Below are 26423 nucleotides of genomic sequence, written 5' to 3' on the forward strand. Positions count from 1 at the left end.
TTATGCTAGCATCTCGAGTTTTTATTTCCCTTTTAATGCATCCCAAAATTTTGTTAGCTTTAGATGCAGCGGCTTGGCATTGAGTACGATTATTTAACTTGTTGTCGATGAGTACTCCTAAGTCCTTCAAGTTTGATGTCCCCAACTGTATCCCATTTATTTTGTATGGTGCTAGACCATTAGTACGACCAAAATGCATGACTTTACATTTTTCAACATTGCATTTCCTCTGCCATGTATGTGCCCATATAGCCATTCTATCCAGATTCTGTTGCAATATGTCACTATCTTCCTGAGTGGATGATGCTGCACAATTTTGTATCATCTGCAAAAATAGCAACATTGCTTTCTACTGCATCTACTAGGTCATTAATAAATAAATTGAAGAGCACTGGACCCAGTACAGACCCATGTGGGACCCCACTGCTAACAGTCACCCATTTTGAGTATCCATTGACCACAACTCTTTGTTTTCCGTCCATTAGCCAGTTCCCTATCCATGCACACAGACTCTTCCCCAGTCCATGTCGCGCGAACCAGTGTTTGTGATCCTCAACTTTTGCACCAGACTTTTGTGGGGAACCGTGTCGAAGGCCTTTGCAAAGTCCAAGTATATCACATCTACAGCATTCCCAACATAGGCAATGAGCCTATGTACTTTTTATCTGCTGCGAGGATACATCCTAAATAAACTACGGTATCTGTGGAGAGAACTTGTTGCGGACCACATTCTTTCTACCTTTATTCCCAATATACACATTAGCGTTCACTACCTCATAAAAGCTGAGCATGTTAGTCAAACAGGACCTGTCTTTAGTAAACCCATGCTGATGCCGAGAAATAAGATTATTTTCTACTATGTAGTCATGTATAGTATCTCTTAGTAACCCCTCAAATAGTTTGCATACAACTGATGTTAAGCTTACAGGTCTATAATTTCCTGGATCTGATATTTTGCCCTTCTTAAATAATGGGAAAACGTGGGCTGTACGCCAATCCACTGGGACTCTTTACTACTTGTAAAACTTCTTTGGGTTTGATTTGATATCCCTAGCGATTTGATTTTCAGCTTCAATCTTTGCCAGCCTAATTTCTTTTTTTTACAACTTTTATTGCACTTTTTATAATTGCTTAAAGTGAACCTAAAGCCACGGAAGAAAAATGAGATGAACTCACCTGGGGCTTCCCTCAGCCCCCTGCAGACGATCGGTGCCCTCGCAGCTCCGCTCCGATGTCCCAGGACCTGCCGGCGAGCACTTCCAGTTTGGCCGCCCGTCACCGGCCGACAGGCATGGGAACGCGAGTGATTGTTCGCGTTCCCAGCCTGTATATCAGTATATCGCCCCCTATGCTGCTATTGCGGCCTCCTGGAGCGGAGCTGCGAGGGCACAGATCGTCTGCAGGGGGCTGAGGGAAGCCCCAGGTGAGTTAATCTCATTTTTTTCACGTGGCTTTAGGTTCACTTTAATGCAGCCCCAGTCCCCTCCTGTTTTAGGACCTTAAAGGCATTCTTTTTCGACTTCATTTTAGCTCTCCATAGAGGCCTTTTTTCCCTAGATGTTTTGTTTCCATATGGGATATACATACTACAATATTGATTGAGAATACGTTTAAAAGATTGCCATTTCCCTTGAGTGTCCTCCCCTTGTAGTACATTATCCCAGTTCCCCAAACTTAGTGCCTTCCTGAGTTGATTCAACTTTGCTTTTCTAAAATTCATAGTTTTAGTGGTCCCGCTGCCCCATGGCCTATCAGTCAGCAGATCAAACGTTATGTTGTGATCACTATTTCCCAAATGTTCTTGAACCTGCACATTTGATACATTATCTAGTTTTGAGAGCAAAGGATGGTCACATCAAATATTGATTTGATTATGGTTTATCCTATGTTAATTCAATTTTCATTATTAATTGATAAAAAATAAAAACATTTTAACCACTTCACCACTGAGGGGTTTTACCCCCTGAGCACCAGAGCAATTTTCACCTTTCAGCGCTCCTTCCATTCATTCGTCTATAACTTTATCATTACTTATCGCAATGAAATGAACTATATCTTGTTTTTTCCGCCACCAATTAGGCTTTCTTTAGGTGGGACATTATGCCAAGAATTATTTTTTTCTAAATGTGTTTTAATGGGAAAATAGGAAAAATGTGGGGAAAAAAAGAATTATTTTTCAGTTTTCGGCCATTATAGTTTTTAAATAATGCATGCTACTGTAATTAAAACCCATGAAACGTATTTGCCCTTTTGTCCCGGTTATAAAACCATTTAAATTATGTCCCTATCACAATGTTTGGTGCCAATATTTTATTTGGAAATAAAGGTGCATTTTTTTCATTTTTGCGTCCATCCCTAATTACAAGCCCATAGTTTATAAAGTAACAGTATTATACCCTCTTGACATAAATATTTAAAAAGTTCAGTCCCTAAGGTAACTATGTATTTTTTTTAATTGTAAATTTTTTAATTTTTTTTTAATTACAAAAAAAAAAAATATGGGGAGTGTGGGAGGTAATGAGTTAATTTTATATGTAAAAGTCATTTATTTGTATGTGAAAAATGTGTAGGGTGTAGTTTACTATTTGGCCACAAGATGGCCACAGTAACTTTTTGTTTTAATGCGACCTCCAAGCTTCCTTCCAGAAGCTTGGAGGAAGTATAAGGAGGCTGGACACGTGAGTTTTTTCTCACAATGATCGCGCTGCCCATAGGAGAGCAGCTGATCATTGCGGGGCTTAGATCAACGAACGGGAATGGATTTTCCCGTTCATTGATCTCCGGGCGAGCGGGCGGCGGCGTGTTTACTAGCGGCGGGCGGCATGTTTACGAGCGGGAGCGCGGACAGCGTCGGGAACGCGGAAAGTACGTATTTCTCCGTCCCTGCAAAGGATGGAAAAAGGGGCGGAGAAATACGTACGCGCGGGGGTAAAGTGGTTAAAATCGCCAACACTGTGTAAAGGACAAAAAATAAAAATGTGGATATTTATACCATGGTAAAAAGGATCAGCAGTAAATACCTTTAAAATGAGGTCTCCCTCCTGCAAGGACTGTTTTTGAGCTGCTAATCCCGATTCTGTAATGTGCTTAATGAAAATTTGACTGCCAAGCTTCAAGCCATATTCTGCAAGGGAAATAAACAACAATTTAGATTAACCATCATATTTCACCTGTAAATCAGTGTTTAGTACAGAAATAAATGTATGTGCCTAATTGTACATAAGTACATAATAATAATAATAATAATAATAATAATAATAATAATAATAATAATAATAATAATAATAATGGCAGTATTTGTATAGCGCCTTTCTCCTGTCGGACTCAAAGCGCTTGCGAGGCAGCCACTAGAGCGCACTCAGTAGGCAGTAGCAGTGTTAAGGAGACTTGCCCAAGAAACTCCTTACTGAAACAGGTGCTGGCTTACTGAACAGGCAGAGCCGAGATTTGAACCCAGGTCTCCTGTGTCAGAGGCAGAGCCCTTAACCATTACACTATCCAGCCACTACATAAGTAGTCTGCATACTTCAATCTTCTTTGTACTTACTGCAATATGTTTCAGATTTCTCAGATACCTTCTGCACCATTACATCTGAGACTTCTATGCGCCTCATGACTTATTCTATTTTAGTTTGCATTATACCCAAGGATTCATAAGACCAGGCACGGAGGAACAGCTTCGGAGTAGGGAGTAAGGAGGGGAAAAATGCGCTGGTCTGAGATGATTCGTCACTTTGGATCTTTTAGCAATGCATCAAGGCGGCTGTACACATGCTGGGTTCTTGGCAAAGATGTCTTGCTGACAGGCCACTTCTGCTAAGTTTCATATAGCATGAGTATAAAGCTACAGATAAACACTTTGTTGTTTTTGTAGTTAGGTGCACTGCCCTATTCAGCTGACAATGCAGTTATTGTCTATTCTCAGAATAGATGTCTAGTGGAGGAATACAATGCTCAACCAAACAAGATACAGCTGGCACACTATTATGCTGGGTACACACTATGGGATTTTATGGTCAATTTACTGTCAGATCAATTATTTTCAACATGTCCGATTTGCTTTCCGAGCATTTTCCGATCTATTTCCTATTGAAGTTAATTAAAATTGTGCTTGCGGGGGATCCAAGGCAGCGTGTGTGGAAGCGGCGCCCAGGATTCACCAACACACTTGTACAAAGCGCTTAACCTCCGATGTCTGTGAGTGCATTTCCATTCTTTTATTTGCATAATAAATGGTTTTACACTATATGAGGCTATTTTAGTTATAGTGATTGACGGATCAGCGTGAGCTTATGCGCCCCCCACATGTGATAGAATCCTACCTCCGGAGAGATTGGATGCCAATTGGGTAAGTGCGGGCACATTGGGGGAGTGTGTCCCTGCAGGGAGTAGAGCACGGTGGAGGTGGATTGTGTCACCGGAAAGGTGGAGGGGAATTGCTATTGAAGCTGATCGCGCTATGATTCCCTCAATGTTTTCTTTTTTACATGTGTAATGTGATGGTTCGGACTGGAGGATTTTATACGTTATACTGGAGTGTCTTGTATCACGACTTCCTGATCCCTGAGTGGAGATAGAGGACTTATGTGGATGGTGACATTGATTCATGTATTTCCTTTAGGTTGTGAACTTTGAGCGCGGCCATTTGATTTTATTTTTAGTATAGACGAATGCCTCTACATAGAGGCCCATAAAGAGATTCGCGTAGGAGTGGGCCACGTTGGAACCCATTGCCTTCCCCCATAATTGCTGATAGAAAACACCCTCGAACTCAAAGTAATTTTCCTCCAAGATAATCCTCAAGAGAGAAAATGCAAACTTTCTCTGTTCAACGGTCAGATCAGACTGGGTCAAAAGATACTAATCGATTGCCTCTACACCCCCATCATGTGGGATGGAGGTGTAGAGGCTCTCGACGTCTAATGTAAAAAGCACGAGATCCGTGCAATCAATCTGAAGTTTGCCCAACTTCTCCAAAAACATAGTGGTGTCTTTTAGATAACAATCTAAAGATACAACAAAGGGCTGCAAAAGTTTGTCCAAAAACTTAGCTAGAGGGACAAACACCGAACCTACCCCGGCCACAATGGGTCTCCCCAGTGGCCGGAGTAGGTTCTTGTGAATTTTCGGAAGAGTGTAGAATTTAGGGGTCGCAGGGTGGTCACAGTAGAGGAATTTCCTTAAGTCTTCTTCATCGATGGTACCCCTAATATATGCATCATCAATAACCGACCTAATGCGTGATCAAAACCTCCGGATGGGGTCACCACTTAATTTCTTATAGACTGAGGTATGGTCAAGTTGCGACAAAATCTCTTTGTAATAACTAGTGTCCATGACTACCACTGCTCCCCCCTTATCGTCTGCCCGAACAGTGATATCAGAGTTCCTCTGTATAGAATCCAGTGCCTGGGCTTTATCTTTATGCAATAAAGAGCTTAAATACATCTACGTGGTGCTGCTGATCTCTACTACTTATGCTTTGAGAGCTGCTGGACTACAGCGCCATATCAGCTTAGCACATGGATACCCTCACTAGGGTGCTTATCAACTGTGGTGTAACATGAAAGATCAGCAGGACGCCAGGTAAGGCGTGGCTAAGCTTCGATAACGCGTTGTGACGTCAGACGGCTTGCCATGAAAAGTGCGAGTCAGCAGTTGTCCCTCACCCTACCTGCTGAACAACACGCACGGACCCTGTCAGCCCTGGCCAGGCACAGGACATGGAAGGGACTCGCTGGTGGCTTCCCAAATGTGCATCAGTTGCACATACAATGTAAGTGCAATTTTTTAAGCGTGTGATTTTATTAGAATTAACACAGCATTGGAGCGCTCCCTTGTCCCCTTGTATTTCGCACTACTAAATCATTAAGGGACCTAAGCTAACCTTTGTGGGCAAGAACACTCTACTCATGTGTACAGGCTTACATCTTGGTTGTGTAGCCGAGCATTTCCAGGCTTACAGCAGCTGTAACATATACCAGTTAGCTGATGTGAGTTATGGTAGTAGTAATGGATTGTCTTAAGGGCATTACTGGCAACTTCCAGCATACTGATTACCAATGTCAGCAGAGAATTACCATCAGGCTCAGTGGTTGGCTGCAGCGACTTTAGTCATGATTTTATGCATCGTATTAGAAACTGTGCTCTGTGTGATGAGGGTGCTGGTGAAACCCTAGTATCAGTTATGGGCTGGACATCTAGTTCTCACTTTGACAATGTCTTCTTGTGCTTGGGGCTGTCATGTATAATTGATCTATCAGGGCCATGGAAGATGCTGGTTCAATATAAATCCATAAAAATAAATCATTTCAAGTTGTGACAGCAAATTTCTCAGTTGAAGCATTGGGTCATTAGATTTATCTTGCTTATTGTAGATGCAGGTCTTCTTTCCATATTTAGTCCACTCATGCTTTTCATATATCCTATCACATTAAGTTTGTTTGGTGGGGCAAAGATATTCAAACTACATGCAGATAATATACCAGTTGAAATTTGAACCTGGGACTTAAGGCAAATGTGTTGAGTGCCTGTGTCAGTGAAGTGAAACAGACTTTGTAGAAGATTAGTGTTCAAGGTAAGGTTAGGCTTATCCTATAAAAAAAAAGTTCACTTTTTGTTATAGAGCTAACATCACTAACCTTTTATAAAATCGGTTTCATTTCTGCCTAAATGTAATTACTTCGAGGCATTTTTCCTCCCACATCCCAGAATAAAAGATAGAAGACCGAGAGCCCAATATAGTATAGTATGTATTAATAGGGGGTGGGATGTATTATGAAATGCAAGTAGTATACTCACAAACCCGGGTTGCCTCCAAAGCAACCACTGTTCAGGCAGGTGGGGAGAACAAGCCTGTCCCCCCTCAGGATTAAGACGTCGCTCTCTGTGGATAGAGGGAATTTGTAGGGTAGATCACCCTTCCACCAAGGGTGGACTTCTGGATGCGCAAAGGTGTACAGAGGCGCCGGAAGAATAAAAGTAGATAAAAAGTTTAAAATTGTTCTGGTTGCGGTGGTGGACCAATCAACCATAAACAGACAACAAAGCTGTCGATTTTCAAAGCATATATACAGTTTATTCAATTACTCCCAGTAAAGAGTCACAACGCGTTTCGCAGGCAAGGACCCGCTTCTTCAGGCAATAAAGGACAGGAGTAATACACAGCGTGTAGTCTAGACGATGCTTGGCACCTCTGTTGACAGAGGTGCCAAGCATCTACACGCTGTGTATTGCTCCTGTCCTTTATTGCCTGAAGAAGCGGGTCCTTGCCTGCGAATGCGTTGCGACTCTTTACTGGGAGTAATTGAATAAACTGTATATATGCTTTGAAAATCGACAGCTTTGTTGTCTGTTTATGGTTGATTGGTCCACCACCGCAACCAGAACAATTTTAAACTTTTTATCTACTTTTATCCTTCCGGCGCCTCTGTACACCTTTGCACATCCCAGAATATGCAGATAAGCTAATTGGTTATCCCTAAATGGCCCTAGACCAGCGTGTCGAACTCAAGTCCTCAAGGAATGAGGTCCGCAAACATTTTTGGCACAGCTCAAATTAAGTGATAGGCCTGAATCAGGAAAGGTGTTCAAGTAGAACACACATCTAAGTGCATCCTAAACACTGGCATGGATGTAACCCATGAGGACTGGAGTTCAAAACCTGTGCCCTAGACTAGGACTACGGCACAGATTACATTGTAAGGTCCTCTGAGGGACAGCTAGTGTCAGAACTTTGTACTCAGAGTTGATGATTAGCAATTATATTTAGAGATGTTATCCAAGGTGTAATCAAAATTTATGGTACTTTATGCTTTATTTTATGATAAATCACCATAAAACATCAAATTCTGCGTTGCAGTAACCTTTTATGAATTTTGGTCAAAACTTAAAAAAAACAAAAAAAACCTGATTCAAAATTAGACTTTCAAGTTGAGAAATTCAAGCATTTCTACTCTTTTATACATTGCCAAGATGATATACAATACAGTAATTTAGTAAAGCAATACTACACTGTTCAACAAGTGAGAACACTTAACTGAAGTCTGCACAGTGTGTGCTGTTTAGACTGGTTCAATACCTTATATACAAGTTGGAACATCAAGTAAATTGTATAATCCCTGGAAGAAGTGGAAAGTATTGCAGAATTACTTATTTTAGTGCCAATACATTTCCTGCTGCACTGAGGAATTTAACTAACCTACCCTTATGTTTTTGTGTCCGAGAGGAGAGTAGAGTGGCCAGAGGAAACTTACACAAAATGGGTCAAAACTGGGACTAGCATGCAAGGCAAGAAGGCATATCAGATGCAGTTTGTAAACTTTTTGCATTATCTGCACTGTTTTCTCCTCTTTTACAACCTCTCAATAATCAGACTCCCAGATCAACTCTTGCAAGATTTTGTAGCAAGACTCGCTGCTGTGGAAGTGAAGAAGATTGTTGATCGTCTTTATTAGCAACAGGTTTGGGCTTACATTCTATTTTCATTTGTAGACAGTTCTGGGTAATTATATCACGTCATACACACAGCGTGCAGACAGTTTTTCATAGCAACCCACTGGTGCTCTGTTTGTACGTGGCCACATACATTATGTCATGCGCCATACATAACCACCAGAATAACAGCCCTGTTTCACTACCTCTAATGAAGCAGTGATTTGTATCGGGATATGTATTAGGTGAGGGGAAAGGGGGGTGGGCGAGAGACATGGCAGCCAGCATATACATCAGGGTAAGGTACTGCTTCTTTCACTGGGCCCATATATTTCACTATTGCTACCTTAATTCCTTAAAGGGAACCTAAATTGAGAGGGATGTGGATTTTTCCTTGTAAGCAATACCAGTTGCCTGGCAGCCCTGCTGATCTCATTAGCTGCAGTAGTGGCTGAATCACACACCTGAAACAAGCATGCAGCTAATCCAGTCTGACTTCAGTCAGAGCACCAGATCCGCATGCTTGTTCAGAGGCTATGGCTGAAAGTATTGAAGACACAGGATCAGCAGGAGAGCCGGGGAGTTGGTATCAGTTTAAAAGGAAAAATCCACATCCTTCTCAGTTTAGGTTCCCTTTAAAGAGGATCTGTAAAGTCAAAAGATCCCCTGGGGGGTACTCACCTCGGGTGGGGGAAGCCTCCAGATCCTAATGAGGCTTCCCACGCCGTCCTCCGTCCCTCAGGGGTCTCGCTGCAGCCCTCCGTGAAAGATGACGTCAATATTTACCTTCCCGGCTCCTGCGCAGGCGCTCTGACGGCTGTCGGCTCCGAACTACACGGAAATACCCGATCGCCGTCGGGTCTGCTCTACTGCACAGGCGCAAGTTTCTGGCGCCTGCGCAGTAGAGCGGACCCGACTGAGATCAGGTATTTCCGTGTAGTTCGGAACCGAAAGCAGCTACAGCGCCCCCGCTGGAGCCAGCAAAGGAAAATATTGAACTGACAGTCGGGTCTGTCGTGGCTGTTCGGAGGGCTGCAGCGAGACCCCCGTGGGACAGAGGACGGCGTGGGAAGCTTCATTAGGATCCGGAGGCTTCCCCCACCCGAGGTGAGTACCCCCCAGGGGATGTTTTTGATGTTACAGAGTCTCTTTAAAGAAGATCTGTGATGCATTTACACCAAAGTAAAATAAACATATTACCGTTTCCCCCTTTTCATTTTGCCAATTTTTGCCACTCCCCGCTGTGAATAAATAGCTTAATTAATAAAATATAACTTTAAATCATTTGGCCAAGATGGCCGCGATGCAAATTGACTCTGGAAGTGCTTCCGGGTCATAGCAGAGGATGAGAGGAAAGCTCTGTCCCTGACTATCCTTTACAGGAACGAGCTGTGCTGAGCTGAGCTGAAGCAACAAGAGGCAGCTCTCCCCCCTGCTGTCAGCCTCACAGGAGCAAGGCAGACCTTCCCCCTGCTCTCTGGAGGGTGCACCAAGGCCAGTGTTGACTTATAGGATGATGTGCAGCAGGGGGAGGGAGAGGCAGATAGCAGGGAGGAACAGCTGCTGTATGGTCTGCCTCTTCCTGCAGCACAATATTCATCTAACTAGACAAATAATTACAAAGGAGCAGGAGATAGAGAGCACAGCTGTTTCTACACAAGACAGGGAGAAAAAGATTAGTACTTATGAAAGAAACGTATAATTTTATTTAAATTTAATTTTGAAAAAGGGCCACAGAACCCCTTTAAGGACTCTTGCTGACTGGCAAAGTGCCAATTCAATGTAACCCTATGAGGGTGTTCCTACTCTAATGTTGCGATTTTGTTATTAGCGACTGCAAAATTACATGTTCCTTTAAAGAAACACTGAAGCGAAAAAGAAATTATGATATAATTGGTTGTGTAGTACAGATAATTACTAGATGATTAGTAGCAAAGAAAATATTCTCATTTTTATTTTCAGTTCTATAGTGCTTGCATCATTCTCTCATATTTGCAGTTTACACAACACTCAGCATTCTAAATGTTTTTACAGAGCAGTCTTGTGAACTATTGGCCTGTCCTCTGCAGAGAAAAAGAAAATCCTTAACTGACAGCAGAGATAACAACCTTCAGAACTCAGAGCTCTCTGCGACTTTGAAAGTCGTAGAGCTCAATGGCTTTTTTTTTTGCACAGATAACTGGAGTCTTTTAACTCTTCCTGTACTAGAAACAACATTAGATACTTATGTCTCTGCTCCTAATGTTTTATTTCTTAGCTGTACTACACATACAAATCATTAGATCATTTATTTTTTTTGCTTCAGTGTCTAACACACACACACCAAAAAAATAGCTTTGCAAAAGATGTGCAGTGTGAACAAAGTCTAATGCACTTTATCCCTGCATTGTGAACTACATAATTTTAACACTTTATTTGAATTCACTTTATTCATGATTTGTATAATGTCATAGGATTATACAGCAATCATTTTCTAGATTTAGCATGTGACAGTGTTTTTATGTACTTACCTCTTATTTATTTTCCCTTAATCCTGGGCATTTATACATTGACTTCCACTGCCAGTCTCTACCAGTCTGTTTTATTCATTAAAGTATTGATTTTTTATTACTCACCTAATTGAAATGAATTGCTCTGCTCTGGTGCTCTATATGGTATTTTCAAGTTATTGCCTTGTTCATGTCCCGCCCGTATACCCTGAACACATTGTAGCATTTTATATTAGTGATGCTTGTCCTTTGTTTGCTTAAAGGACATCTTTAACCATTTTGGCCGCGTGGACATGAGCTTTACGTCAGTAGCGGCTAGAGTCATGTCCCTGCAGTTTGGGTGGTCTGCGGGCTATCGCACTGTTGCCGCTAGCTGAGGGCATTGACTGCATGGGACAAAAGTCCCCTGTGCCAATATGTACATGTCTGCCGAGAATAAAAACTTTTTGGGTTCAAAAACAGTGTTTATTCTGTAAATGGAGCCGCCGTGATTTTCGCCGGTTTCCGCCACCCGATCGTTAAATTCATGAATGGCAACAATGTTCCCAATTATGAATCTCCCCGCTGGCACTGATCAGAGGCTTCCGGTGGTCACTTCCCTAGTTACAATGTAACAACACATTGTATCCTATTTAGCGTACATTGTACGCTAATAGAATTTTTACTCAGCAGGGACATCTTGTGGCCAAATAGTAAAATACACCTACTGACTTTGGGGAATAAAAATAAATTATCTATGTCAAGAGGGCAAATAATAAATAATGGGCTAAAAATTAGTGATGGATGTAAAACTGAAAAAATGCACCTTTATTTCCAAATAAAATATTGTCACCATACATTACACTAGGGGTATAATTTTAACATTGCAATAACTGGGACAAATGGCCAAATAAAATGTGTGGATTTTAAATTATGGTAGCATGAATTATTTTAAAACTAATGGCTGAAAACTAAATAATGTGTTCCTTTTTTTTATTATTATTATTATTATTATTAATAATATTCCCATTATAATGCATTTAGAATAAAATAATTCTTAGCATAATGTTCCACCCAAAGAAAGTAATTTTGTTGTGATAAGTACTGATAAAGTTATTGGGGAATGAAAGGGAGAAGCGCTGACAGGTGAAAATTCCTCTCGTCCATAAGGTTAATACTACCCAGGCTGAAATTAGTGGTTAAGCAATACTAGTTGTCTGGCAGTCCTGCTCACCTCTTTGGCTGCAATGTATCTAAATCACACACCTGACAAGCATTTGGCTAACTCAGGCAGACTTCAGTCAGAGCACCTGATCTACGTGCTTGTTCAGGGTCTATGGCTTAAAGTATTACAGGCAGATGATCAGTGGCACGGCCAGGCAACTGATATTAAAAATACTATGTATATGTTGTAAAGGATAGCGGAGATGCCGCCACAGAGACAAGCGGCATGGTGGCTATCTCCGCGTATCAGCCAGCGGCTTTGGCCGCGCAGTTACATGCTGGTGCTCAGCCTGGTCCTTCTATTGCACATAGATTGAGGGCTGCACGCGCGACAGGACCTTTATGTGAATAGAAGGGGAGTCAGCTGATCTGCCTGCTCAGCTGACTCCAGACGCTACCTCGGATTGGCTGCGTGACTGGGGCGGCGCTGCGGAGCATCTGTGTGTATATATAGTGGTAGTCTGTCAGTTGCTCCGTGTCTGCTGTTCCGAATGCGAACGTGTGAGCGCTCACACCTTAGTCAGATCCCAAAGTGTGCCTAGAAACCAGCCGGAGCTGGGGATCCACACTTAGCCAGATTCTGTTGATCGCTTAAAGTACTAATTATATTGTATTATCTGTTATGACCTTCTGCTTCTGTTGACTATTCTCCTGCTTACTGATTCTGTACCTCTGCCCATTTGATTCACGTTGCCGACTCTGCCTGAACTCAACGCTGAATCAGTCTTCTGTCTTTGTACCTTATCTGTCCGTACGTTGCCTACTCTGCTTGTCTGACCTCTCTGTCCTCTCCAGTGGGCCTAGCCACTGGTGATCTGTAGTCTTTCACCTGCCCCTCAGGTGAAGCTCAACTGCAGCGAAAAGGAAAAGTAACTGGGTCTCCACCTGGATTTTATGCAAATGCTTAATTTATTGTCCCATAGCCATAAAACACACGACGTTTCGGCCAGCGGCCTTTATCAAGTGTAACACACGATGAGCAAATGCTCTCAAATAAATATCACCTCATGTTATAAAACACACCCCTAAGGGCGGGCACATACTTAAACAGAGGGTGTTAAAGTGACAGTACAACAATATACTCAGATTACAAGAAACATCTTAAATTACATTCCTCATTTAATCCATAGGGAACAAGAGTCTCTAATCTATTGATCCATCTGCTCTCCCTTCTTAGGAGTGTTGTCTCATTGTCCATCCCTTCTCCTGCTGTGACTTTTTCCAACACACACCACCGTAACTCGTTCACCATATGGTCGCATTCAAAATAATGTCTACCTATAGGAGAATCAAAATTCTTTTCAGGGTCATCAAAATATTTTCTATATAATCTAATGTCACTGCGGTGTTCATTAATCCTTACTCTGACAGGTCTACTCGTTTGTCCCACATAGCCGAACCCACAAGGGCACTTCAAAAAATAAACAACATTTGAAGCTCAACTGCAGCCCTGTCTGTAACACCTGCTCCTCAGGTGTCCACTGGCTGCAGTATAGTCTTAATCACCTGCTCCTCAGGTGAACACCCTTTGCAGCACCGTCTGTAACACCTGCTCCTCAGGTGTTTACTGGCTGCAGTGGACACCTGCAGCTCTGCCAGTAACACCTGCTCCTCATGAGTCCACTGGCTGCAGTACAGTCTTAATCACCTGCTCCTCGGGTGATCAGCCTTTGCAGCACTGCCTGTAACACCTGCCCCTCAGGTGTCCTTTAGCTGCAGTACAGCCTGACTCGCCTGCTTCTCAGGTGATCCTTGGCTGCAGTATTGTCTGAATCACCCTCTCCTCGGGAGACCTCCTCTTCCTCATTACTGTTGCACCAAACACTATCTGACATTGGTAGTCCTGTGTCTGGCTATACTAGCATTATTGCTGATTCTGCAGGTCACCATATAATCAGGTATAGCATCTGTATTATTGGTGATCCTGCAGATCACCAATAATCAGAAAATCTGTTTAGCTGACACCAATCGTTACATATGTGTGCTCACTTAGCCAAACTCCTGAAAACAAAAAATACATATGAAAATAATAAAAATGTTTAGTGTTGATACATCCACATATGGCCGATTTTAGTCCATCAACTAATTACGTGTCCATGGATTGCAGCACTAGTCACCAAGCATATGATGTGTATTCCAATTTCCTCCAAGGTACTGCGCGCGACAGGCGTCTGGCTAGTCGGCAGCTTAGATATCATTATTTCCCTACAGTTCATCCAATCGTCATATATTCTCTTTCCAAACATGGCCGCTCATCCACTTCCGCCCAGACTGTCCCAGCGCAGGTTTGCACTTAATCATTCTATCCAATAGATCAGTGCCACATCAGAGTAGGCATAAGCCTCCAGCCGTCCATTGGACCCGCCCACCGGGCTCCGATTGGGTAGTTGAACCGTCACTATCCGGACGTATTGAGGCCCCACCCAGCCACATCATCATGGCCTATAACGCTGGAGCGGACCTGCCGCTTTTCCATCCTTCTAATTGGCTGTAATGCTATAGCCCATCTATGTTTACTCGCCCACAGCTTTTTAACCCCATATGTCAATTGGGTGACAGCCTCTCCTCAAACCACGATACAGTGATAATATATCTACAATCATACATAATAGAATACATAATCATACATAATAAAATAAATGAATAATAAAAAAAACATCTTAATATACACCATTACATTTGCCACAGCATGTATATTGAATGTCTACTAAGATTTTTTTTTATTATTAATTCATTTATTTTATTATGTATGATTATGTATTCTATTATGTATGATTGTAGATATTATATCACTGCATAAGGATTTGAGGAGAGGCTGTCTCATAATTGACATACCAATTGATACCTATTCATCTGGTGGAAGTATACACGGAAGTCTGTTTTCTAGCACTGGATGCGCTGTGGAAAAGTTTTATACAGTATCACGCTATGGTCTTGTTTTTGTTTGTTTTTATTTGAGCAACACTATTAGGGCGCGATTCCACTTGAGGGGCGCGCGTCTGCGAGACTCGCGCCGGCTCTTCTGGGTCTGCGGGGAAAGCAGACAAATCCCATCAGCCATGCCATGCATGGCTATGGGATCCACAGCCTCCCGCGCCGATTTGGATGGGAAAGCAGGCCGAATAGCTAGCGGTAGCGATTCGGCCGGCGTTACTACTGCACCCTATGGCAGAGTTTCCCCGCACTATTCGCCTGCGGGGAAACTCTGCAGATTCGCGGCGGTTCCGCTCAAGTGGAAACGCGCCCTTACACGGAGGAAGATTTTGATGCATGAGAGCGCAGTACCTTGGAGGAAATTAGGCAACTGGGATTGCTTAAAAGTAAATAAATAAGGCAGCCTCCTTCTCAGTTTAGCTGTCCTTTTAACACTAGCACCTGAAGGCGGTAAATTCACCCAGACAGCTGCTCCTGTCCACCAACAAGGCACTTGCTAGCATCCCAGCAAGAGTCGGGAACCAGGACAAATTGCCTGTAGGCGCGATCTTGCAGTCCCTTATTAGGCAGCTCTCTATGTCCACTAAACAGAATAAAAACACACAAAGGAGAGTGCGCTCTAAGTGTCAGTAAAATATGTAAAAACTTCACCCTGTCCCAGACAGGTCTCACCTGGTTAAAAGTGGCTGTCAAAGGCAGCCTCTCTCAGTATTTGCCCCTTTTACGGCCAGGGACCGGGCTCTCGATCTATAACCAAGACACTGGTGCAGTATCCAGTGGGGGCTGCAAGCAGGCTGGGCTCTCGGACCGCTGGCTGGAATGAACCACAGTGTAACTGCTAGCGAGCTAGATCGTTCGGCGTAGGTGCACGCTCTCCTTGAGGTCAGTGCAGGAAGAGAGAGTGGCTTAACAACCGCGTGACGCTGCTATTGTGCATATGATTACCAGCAACGCATGACGTAGGGACGCCGCTCTCTCTCTTCCTGCACTGACTTCGAGGAAAGCGTGCGCCTACGCCAAACGATCTAGCTCGCTAGCAGTTACACTGTGGATCATCTCAGCCAGCGGTCCAAGAGCCCAGCCTGCTTGCAGCCCCCACTGAACACTGCACCAGTGTCTTGGTTACAGATCGAGAGCCCGGTCCCTGGCCATAAAAGGGACAAATGCTGAGAGGCGCTGCCTTTGACAGCCACTTTTAACCAGGTGAGACCTGCCTGGGACAGGATGAAGATTTTATATATTTTACTGACACTAAAGCTGGCCATACACTGGCCCGATTTGCTGCCGTTTCGACAGCAGATTCGATCACTGGGACCGTATCTGCTGCCAATCGTTCGCACTAAACGCACCCACCGATCCGATTTCCTCCCGAAATCGGATCGGTCTGTCGATCGCGCCATGCGGAAAAATACCGTCGATCGCCCGCGGGTGGGGAGCGCGGTATACATTACCTGACGCTGGCTCCCGGGCATCTTCTCCATGCTACACCGCTCTGTTCCCAGCGCTTCCTGTGTCAATGCAGTGACCAGGAAGTTCAAATAGAGGGCGCTCTGTTTGAACTTCCTGGACACGGAGTGACACAGTGTACGCTGGGATGCGGTGCGGGGTGCAGCGCGGAGAAGAGGACCCGGAGCCAGCTTCAGGTAATGTATATGGGGGGGGGGGGGGGGGACAGGCGGCAGGAGCAGCTCAACAGATTGTGATCGGCTGAAACTGATTCACAATCTGTTTGCAGTAAAGGCAGCCATACGATCCCTCTCTGATCAGATTCGATCAGATAGGTATCTGTCAGCTGGTCGATCTAATGGCAAATCGACCAGTGTATGGCTACCTTTAGAGCGCCCTCTGCTTTGTGTGTTTTTATCTTACTAGCATCCAGCACAGGCGGAAAACAGGTGCCTACCCACAGAGTTTCATTTAAGTATGCCTGCTGCCATGCTCAGACACGACATGAGATTTATTTTGCCACCAGGTTACATCACAACATATCAAATGTGACACACGAAGTGTTACCAAATGCTTACAGTAGGATGCATGTAACTGTAGCTGAATAGCCCTTGTAGCCAGCAGCCAGGTCGGATTTACAGGTCAGGATCTTATAGGCACATAAGCTCTGGTGCCCTAAATTCTGCCCCTTAACACAGGCCACACACCCTTAACTCCCCCCCCCTTCTTTTTAAATAAAACCATACAAAGTAATGTAGATCTTACCACAGACAGGTGGAGAATATGTGCAGATATTACCAACAACATGATGTATGGTCACCTTAAAGTTAACCTGTAACTTTAAATAATCAAAAAAAACAAAAAATGATACTTACCTTGGGAGGAGGAGGCCTCAGGATCCTTATGAGGCTTCCCTTGTCCCCCTCAGCCATCTTGATCCAGTGCTGGCAGCCCAGAAAACCTCAAACAATTATAGCAATGTTCTGCGCAGGCACACTAGAGGCTTTCTGCTCGAGCTCTGGCGGAAATAGCCGATCCCCATCGGATCCGCTCTACTGCGCAGTCACAGAAGACTTGCTCCCGTGCAGTAGAGTGGACCCGATCAGGCTCGGCTATTTCCGCCTGAGCAGCAAGCCGTTAGCAGGAGCAGCAACAAGCGCCGAAAAATGAAGTTTTAGGGGTCCCATTACTGGATTGCCTCTGCTGAGGAGGATGGGGGAAATCTCTTTAGGATAAAGAGGCTTACCCATCCTGAGGTAGGTACCCTCTAGAGGCACTTTTTTCCCTTCAGGTCCACTTTAAAGGAACGTAACTAAAGAAAAAAAAATGGCTAGTTACTTACTTGGGGCTTCTTCCAGCCCCCTGAAGTTGTCCTTGTCCCTCGCTGTCATCCTGTGCTGCTCGGTTCCCCTAGTGTCACCCAATGAACTCTAGAGGCATGGCCTCATGCTGCATGCCTGCTCTAAATAAGCCTAAATAAGGCTGGGAGCCAGGAAAATAGATACAGTGCATGTGCAGAATGATCCCCGTCACGGGGGCGCGACAGAGGAGGCACGCAGCTGGTGCCGCACATGCACAGTGGCCAGCAACTTGGAGGCTAACAGAGGGGGATAGAGGAATGGCGCAGTGTGGAATCACAGCGAGGGAGCAGGACAGGGGGCGCCTGGAGGCACAGGCAGTACAAGCCGTTGCCTGAGGCGGCATGCCTGTCAGAAGGCGCCATCTGCCGTACAATAACATTACATTTTTAATACCTCTTCTTCACCTTGCCCGCAACAGAGCTGACAGGCGCGCTTTCAGGCTCCTGTTTCCACTCTGCGAGCCAGCCCCCCCCCCCCCCCCCACAATTCACTGTACAGCGGGCGGATGGGGGAGAGCCGAGAGGATTCTTTTCTGGAGTCTGGACAGCCCGCATCATAAGCCACGCCCCCAGACGGCATTAGCCCCGCCCCTCTGCCTCCACCACAATGTACTGCACATCGGCAGGTGTGGGAGAGGATCCATGCTGGCCCGCTACATCGAGCTAAGCTCCGCCTCCCGCACGTCACAGAAGAGAGCAGAGCAGGACAGTCCAGAAGAAGTGAGTAGAAGTCACTACCTCTTCATCCCCTCTGCATCAACCCTATGCTTCACATCTCTCCATCCTGCCCAATGTGCAGACCCCATTTATCTACACCAAAATAACAGCCTCAGACTCAGCCAATTCTCACACCTTCTTCCCAACCTTCAATGATGAACTGCGGTTACCCACCTGCTGCCTGCACCCCTAATCAGCCCTCCTGCTTTTATATAAACCCCCCTCCCCCAGCAAACCCCAAATTCTCTCACCAGCAGCACCCTTATTCAATTTTTACACTAAACCTGAGGGGAAAGGGGAGTTAAAAGATATACTTAAAAGATATACTTTACCTGGAGGATGTATAGGATATCCTTACACTTTCAGCCTCTGTACTGTGTCCGGCGAGAACACTGCTATAGGCTTATATGGGCTAGCATTTTTTAAAAACCGCTAGCGTTTTGCGATGAGCAGGAATCACGTGATTCCTGCTCAAGTGTGAATGGAGCCTTAGTAAACTAGCTGAGGTGTGTGCTGATCCCTGCTGCCTCCAGTATGTACAGTATAAGCTGTTACTCTGTCCCTGTACTGATAGTAACTAGCTGCAGCGTGCTGATCTCTGCTACCTCCAGTATGTACAGTATCAGCTGTTACTCTGTGCCTGTACTGATAGTAAACTAGCTGCAGTGTGTGCTAATCTCTGCTGCCCCCAGTATGTACAGTATAAACGGTCACTTTGTGCCTGTACTGATAGTAAACTAGCTGCAGCGTGTGCTGATCTCTGCTGCCTCAAGTATGTACATTATAAGCTGTTACGCTGTGCCTGTACTGATAGTAACTAGCTGCAGCGTGTGCTGATCTCTGCTGCCTCCAGTATGTACAGTATGTACAGTATAAGCTGTTACTCTGTGCATGTACTGATAGTAACTAGCTACAGCGTGTGCTGATCTCTGCTGCCTCCAGTATGTACAGTATAAGCTGTTACTCTGTGCATGTACTGATAGTAAACTAGCTGCAGTGTGTCCGGATCTCTGCTACCCCCAGTATGTACAGTATAAGCTGTTACTCTGTGTCTGTACTGATAGTAAACTAACTGCAGTGTGTGCGGATCTCTGCTACCCCCAGTATGTACAGTATAAGCTGTTACTCTGTGTCTGTACTGATAGTAAACTAACTGCAGTGTGTGCAGATCTCTGCTACCCCCAGTATGTACAGTATAAGCTGTTACTCTGTGCATGTACCGGTACTGATAGTAAACTAACTGCAGTGTGTGCGGATCTCTGCTACCCCCAGTATGTACAGTATAAGCTGCTACTCTGGGCCTGTACTGATAGTAAACTAGCTGTAGTGTGTGCTGATCTCTGCTGCCTCCAGTATGTACAGTATAAGCTGTTACTCTGTACCTGTACTGATAGTAAACTAGCTGCAGTGTGTCGTTTATTTCTATCCTCAGTATGTACATTATAATCAGTCACTCTCTGCTTTTTAGTAAACCAGTGGCATTGTGTGATGATCCAGTACAACCTCCAGTATGTACAGTATTAGCTGTAAAGCCTGGTACACACACATCAAATTTGTATTCACCAATGTAACAACTTTCATGTAGTATAAGAGCTCCTCTGTTCATAGTATGCAAAGTCTGTTGGCCCTCATACTACAAGAAGGTGGAAAAATTGGTCAGGGATTGGTCAATCAAAATTGTGTATGTGTGTGTGCACTTGATATTTTGGAGTTATTGTTGCAGCTTGCCTTTTGGAGGCTCGTGATTACTAAATACCATGCTAATACATGAACCAAAAGAAACCTGTGTGGGTTCCCTTCTCGGGGAGGGGAGACTGTTGTCTAATTACTTATAAGGACACTTTGTCTTACTAACTGTGTTTATAGGAGGAAACTCAGGCCCAGATTCTGCATTACCACATGCCACTTTTTTTTTGGGGGGGGGGGGGGGCGCAGCAGGTTTTCTTGCCTGGAGTGACAATAGGGCTAGAGGCACCCCTGGAGCAGGAGGACTTAAGGGGCAGGAAGAAGCCCCAGGAAGGCAACTTGCCATTTTTTTTCTGCTTAAGTGTCTTTATGTTTCAGGCATCCCAAGCCATGGAATTTGTGCTGCCTGATGATGTAGGCGAGGTGAGCAGTAGCTGCATATAGGGCAGCAGTATTGCAGGCCTGCTATGCCAGGTGGAATACAGTGGCCGGGGTTCTGCATTTGGCACACACGGAACACAAAAGAGCTCTAACAAGCCATCAGCATCCTCTATATTCTCCCCACCTGGGTGTGCCCGCCTCTCACCTATAAGCAGCTGGGCAGATCCACGCACCTGGTGTGCAGCTCACAGTCTCACCTCGTTCCTCGACTCTGGCGTGGCTTCCTTTCCTCCTAGCCCCCTCCCCCCATGGTTACCAGCGGCCAATAAGTAAGCAAAGCTAGCACACACAGCTTAGGTGTGTAAGTGTGCAGTGCAGTGTCCTCCGTGCAGCAATAATGAATACAGTGGCAGCCGCAGGTGAGAGGGGGAGGAGCAGAACTGGAGTGAGGTAAATTTCACTCTGCTGTTACTGCATAGGGGGACTTTTGGAAGCCGCCTTTGATCCATAAGGCACCTTGTAGGCACGTGCTTACAGTGCCTTATGGGAAATCCAGCCCTGGCCGGGAGGCTGAACCCCTCGACAAACAAACAGCCCATCTATGAAAAAGAGGCCTTACTCTGTGAAAAAGAGGCCTTAAAGGACACTCGGAGCGAAAATAAACTAATTAAATAAACGATTGTATCTATCTACCTCCTCCTAAAAATGACTTTTTAAGATATTCCACAGTTTTATGTTTAACCACTTCAGGATTCTGCGTACGCTTAAGTACGCCCCTGAATCCTGAAGCGGTTTCCATGGAAACGGCCGTTCCATGTCAGTTCACGGAGGGTGTCTCCGTGAACACCCTGCGAGCCTCCGATCGCGGCTCGCAGGGTAAATGTAAACACGCAGGGAAGATTTTCCCCGCTGTTTACATACATATGGTGCTGCTGCGAATCAGAGGCCGGGGATCGCCGGCATATGATAGGCTGAAGCCTATCTGAGATGGCGCAGGACGGATTTCCGTCCTGCGCAGCCCATAATGGAGAGGGGAGGGAGGGAAGGAGGCAGAGGGAGGAATAGCGCTGCGGAGGGGGGCAATGAGGAGCCCCCCCCCCCGCTAGGCACAGCAGCGCGGCGGCGATCAGACCCCCCCAGCAGGACATCCCCCTAGTGGGGAGAAAAGGGGGGGGGGGGGAAGTCTGATCGCCCTGCCTGCTATCTGATCTGTGCTGCGGGCTGAAGAGCATTTTTTCCATTTTGCATCTATCACTATTAACAAGTTTAAAATAAAAAATATATAGAAATATTTCATCTTTACATTGATATTTAAAAAGTTTAGACCCTTAGGTAAATATTTACATGTTTTTTTTTTATTGTAATGTTTTGTTTTGTTTTTTATAGTAAACATTTTATTTGAGTAGTTTTGGGAGGGTGGGGGGTAAACAATAGATTTATAATGTAAATGTGTGTTCATTTTAATTTATTTTTATTTTCAGTTGTAGTATTACTTTTTGGCCACAAGATGGCGGCCATGAGTTTGTTTACATGACGTCACTCTAAGCGTAACACACGCTTAGAGTGGCGCATCGGGGAGGGAAGGCCAGAAAAGGCGCAGCTTCCGAGAGAAGCTGTCGCTTTTTCAGCAGGGGAGAGGAATCAGTGATCGGGCACCATAGCCCGATACATTGATTCCCTGGCTACCGAATCCGCGGCCGGGAGTGCGCGTGCGATCGGCCGCGGGGGCGCGCGGTAGCGCGTATGGTTCCTGGACGTAGTTTCTACGTCCAGGAACCAAAATAGGTTATACTTGGGCGTAGACTCTTAACCTTTTCGGGACCGCCTCTATGAGATCCTACGCCGCACTTGTGGCTGTTCTAGCCTGATGCGGCGTAGGATCTACGCCGGCCCGCAGTTTCTGCTCCCGACGCGATCGTGCGCACCCGGAGGAGGAGATTAAGCTGTCATATGACAGCCGACATCTCCCCCGAGTGATCAGCAGCCATCGCATATGGCTGCTGATCACATGATCACTACGATCGCCGTCGGATCGTAGTGATCAGTTTGACAGCTGCGGCGGCAGGGGGGCGGGAAAGAAGAGGATCCACTCACCTCCCTGCCATTCCAGCGACGATCGGCGCCCCCCTCCGCTCTGGCCGGCATCTCCGTTCCGTCTGACGTCAGCGCCGGGTCCCGGCTTGATGACGTCATCAAGCCGCGACCCGGAACTGATCGTCAGACAGAACGGAGAGGCCGGCTGGAGAAGAGGGTTCCGTGCGGCTCATCGCTGGAGCCTGGAAGGTAAGTGAAGGCTGCTGGCAGAAGGGGGGGGGGGCCCAGGCCACCATGGGGGGACACAAATCCAGGCAGCCACAGACGGGATCCGGCCGCCTGACCCCCCCAAACGCATGCACCCCCTTCCCGCGCAAAATGCCTGGTCCTTAAGGGGGGGTAGGTGGTCGGTCCCGAAAAGGTTAATCCTGAAGCAAAATATATTTTTGAAAACAAAGGAATACGGAAAAAGACCTGGTCTGTTTTAAAGAGAATCTGTACTCTAAAATTCTTACAATAAAAAGCATACCATTCTATTCATTATGTTCTCCTGGGCCCCTCTGTGCTGTTTCTGCCACTCTCTGCTGCAAACCTGGCTTGTAATTACCAGTTTTAGGCAGTGTTCACAAACAAAAGACATGGCTGCTAAAAGCTTGTGATAGAACCCAAGTAAGCAGAGTGTGTGAGTCGCACAGAGCGTGCAGGGGGCCTGGAAAGGGTGTGTATAGCTTCAATCCAATCACAAGCAGCACAGCACATTCCAGCCAGACTGCCTGAGCCCGACAGAGCCGACAGAGGAGAGAAGATTAGATCATATAACAGAGATAACACAGCCACTGTGCAAGTAGGAAAGGCTGCAGTAAGCCAGACCACATTAGAACAGGCATAGGAACTTATAGGATAGAAGAAATGAGGATGAAAATTTTGTTACAGAGTCTCTTTAAGAAGCTTTTATCAATTAATCTTTATTTACCTATTAAATTATAGTTTGGATATCATATAGAGATATGATGATAATAAAGACAAATTTGTGATTAGTATAAACCCAATGTAAACATCTGTGTTTCCAGTTTGACACGCTGGAAAAAGTTAATGATTTTCTTAGGGTATGACTATACAATCAACTAATATCCAAACCAATAATTTAACTGGTATTATTATAATGGAATTTTGTTTTAGAATTACCAATTAATGGAATCTGGGATCCTCTCGGGCCTATGGTATCACTCCGATCTCCCTCTCTCTGGGGTGTTCCTTGGCGTGAGTGTGTTGTGAGGGTGTGCCTGTCCTTTAGATTGCGATTATTTCCCCTAGTGTCTGGTGTACTCAATTTATCCCTCTTCTCTATCTAAAACTCAACCCCCAGGGATTAACCTCTAACCAATCTGGAATTGATGGGAGTTTTGTCAGGTTAAATTAACAACAGGTCATTAAAATTGTTCCTTGGTGTGCAATGCTCTCCACCACCTGTTGATGGCACTATTGCTTTATTAATGAATTATATTAGCATTATTGTAATTGTGATATTTTCCAGCAGGTGGTGCTATCGTATTATGACTTGAAATAGGTTCAAAATAAAAAGTGATCTCTTCCCCTCTCAATTTGGTCTCGCACATGGAATGTTGACATATCCTTTTTGATGGAACAATGGTTGATACACAATTTTAGTCTTGTACATACATTGACTATTCAATACTGGTCATCTATTAAGCTTTGACAAACGTAGCTATGTTAATCCTTGTCTGGTCCTGACTATTGAGTTAAACATTCAGCTTTACAAACAAGTTGAGTCTTTGGTCAGCAGGAAAAAAATACAATTTTCTTATGTCTAAATATAGTATTAAGGGTATAGATCATATATTATCTATTTAACTATATATAGCTGTATGACAATTATGCATGCATAATATTTAATTTAGAACATACTTATTAACAACTATGAATCATGAAGTTCTAGAAGGTTCTATTCTATATAAAAAAAATTATATCTGTTTTTATTCAACCTATAACTGAATTAATTGTTCAATACTGAAAATCTGACAGTCTGAGCAGATAAGGTTAGGGTCCTTAAAGGGAAGGTTCAGGCACAGTAAAAAAGAAAAAAAATCCACTTACCTGGGGCTTCCTCCAGCCCGTGGCAGGCAGGAGGTGCCCTCGGCGCCGCTCCGCAGGCTCCCAGTAGTCTCCGGTGGTGCGCCCGACCTGGCCAGGCCGGGCTTCTTCTGCACTCCAATCTGCGTCTCACTGGTGCGCGCTGATGTCATCGGACATCCTCCGGGCTGTACTGCGCAGGCACAGAACTACTGAGCCTGCGCAGTACAGCCCGGAGGACGTCCGATGACGTCAGTGCGCACCAGTGAGACGCACATTGGAGCGCAGAAGAAGCCCGATCTGGCAGCCGGCCTTGCGCGCCACCGGAGACCACCGGGAGCCTGCGGAGCGGTGCCGAGGGCACCTCCTGCCTGCCACGGGCTTGAGGAAGCCCCAGGTAAGTGGATTTGGATTTTTTTTTTTTTTACTGTGCCTGAACCTTCCCTTTAACCTCCCTAGCGGTATTGACAGATATATTCATCCATACAAAACATGCTGTGAACAGTATAAACGTGCATACACATCAATACTCTCCTGCTCTGTATACTAGTCCCTAGCTTGACACATTTTGGCAATTTACAGAAAAAAAAGTTATAAAAATTAATTTGATCACTTTTTGCACAGAAATCCTGGGGTAATTGAATGCCAGGGCCTCTAAATTGCTAAGCTGTCTAGCCGAAATAATACCTAAAAAAAAACAATTTTGAAAGACAAAAATGTAATGTCAATATCCTCAATCGGTTCAAAGGGTGCTTTTATGAAAGCATTCAAAACCAAAGACCGATCCCATTGGGGAAAAATCTTGTGCTTCACCGGGGTCAATCTTTGAATTGCTTTAAAAAAAAGTTTTTTGTTTTTTTTTTGGGTAAAACAATTTTTATTGGTTCAAAGAGGGTCAAAGTCATATACAACTATTATGACATAATAGAATCATCCAGAATATTACAAGAACAGTGAATCACGTATTACCAAGAGTCAAGATTAGCCGTATGAACATAGAAAATATTTGACCGTTAGAACCGAATTTTACATATTAGAAAAGGAGAGAGAGGAAGCAAAGAGGCAGAAAGGGTGAGGTACAAGAGAGAGAGAGAGAAGGGTATGGGAGGGGGGGGGGGGGGTAGGTCCCTACCGACAGATAGGCACTATAAGGAGATGAAAAAACCTTAGTTACAGATTATGCATGCTAAATAAAAGACATATATTCCAATAACAAGGCAAATAGGGTAACCTGTGTCCATAGTCAGGGGAGGAACTCATTGGGAATGTGTTTCCATACTAGGTAGGACATACATTGGGGTTTGTAGGTACCGAGGGAGTTAGTTTATTTTCTCTGTAGTCGATCCAAACAGCCCACTGGAACATAAATTTCTCATGGTTATCTTGTGCTGTAAGGACTAGTTCCTCTAGTCTCATAATCTCGTTAATGGTGCAAATTAAGTCTTTCTGAGCGGGTGTGAATACTGTTTTCCAATGTAAGGCGATTAAGTAGCGGACTGCGGTGAGAAGGTGGCGTAGTATGCTTTTTTTTGCAGATCTAATGGAACCAGGTATAAGAGAGAGCAGGGCTATTTCTGGAGAGGCAGATATCGGAGAGCAATACATTTCTCCGTACCATTGAAAGGCCCAGTTCCATAGAGGTCTAATGA

At 44.7% G+C, this 26423-nt stretch overlaps 1 protein-coding gene across 5 annotated transcripts in view; it reads right to left on the reverse strand.

Moving 5' to 3' along the window:
- The window catches only part of TJP3 (tight junction protein 3), a 628414-nt gene that overhangs the window by 322508 nt on the left and 279483 nt on the right, over positions 1-26423 (reverse strand). For all 5 annotated transcript variants that reach the window (XM_068233793.1, XM_068233794.1, XM_068233796.1 and 2 more), the window contains one exon: positions 3021-3124. In XM_068233793.1, coding sequence (XP_068089894.1) covers positions 3021-3124 — 104 coding nt within the window. The remainder of the gene's footprint in view (positions 1-3020; positions 3125-26423) is intronic.

Source organism: Hyperolius riggenbachi, chromosome 1, assembly GCF_040937935.1.
Source record: "Hyperolius riggenbachi isolate aHypRig1 chromosome 1, aHypRig1.pri, whole genome shotgun sequence".
In the NCBI taxonomy this organism is placed as follows: Eukaryota; Metazoa; Chordata; class Amphibia; order Anura; family Hyperoliidae; genus Hyperolius; species Hyperolius riggenbachi.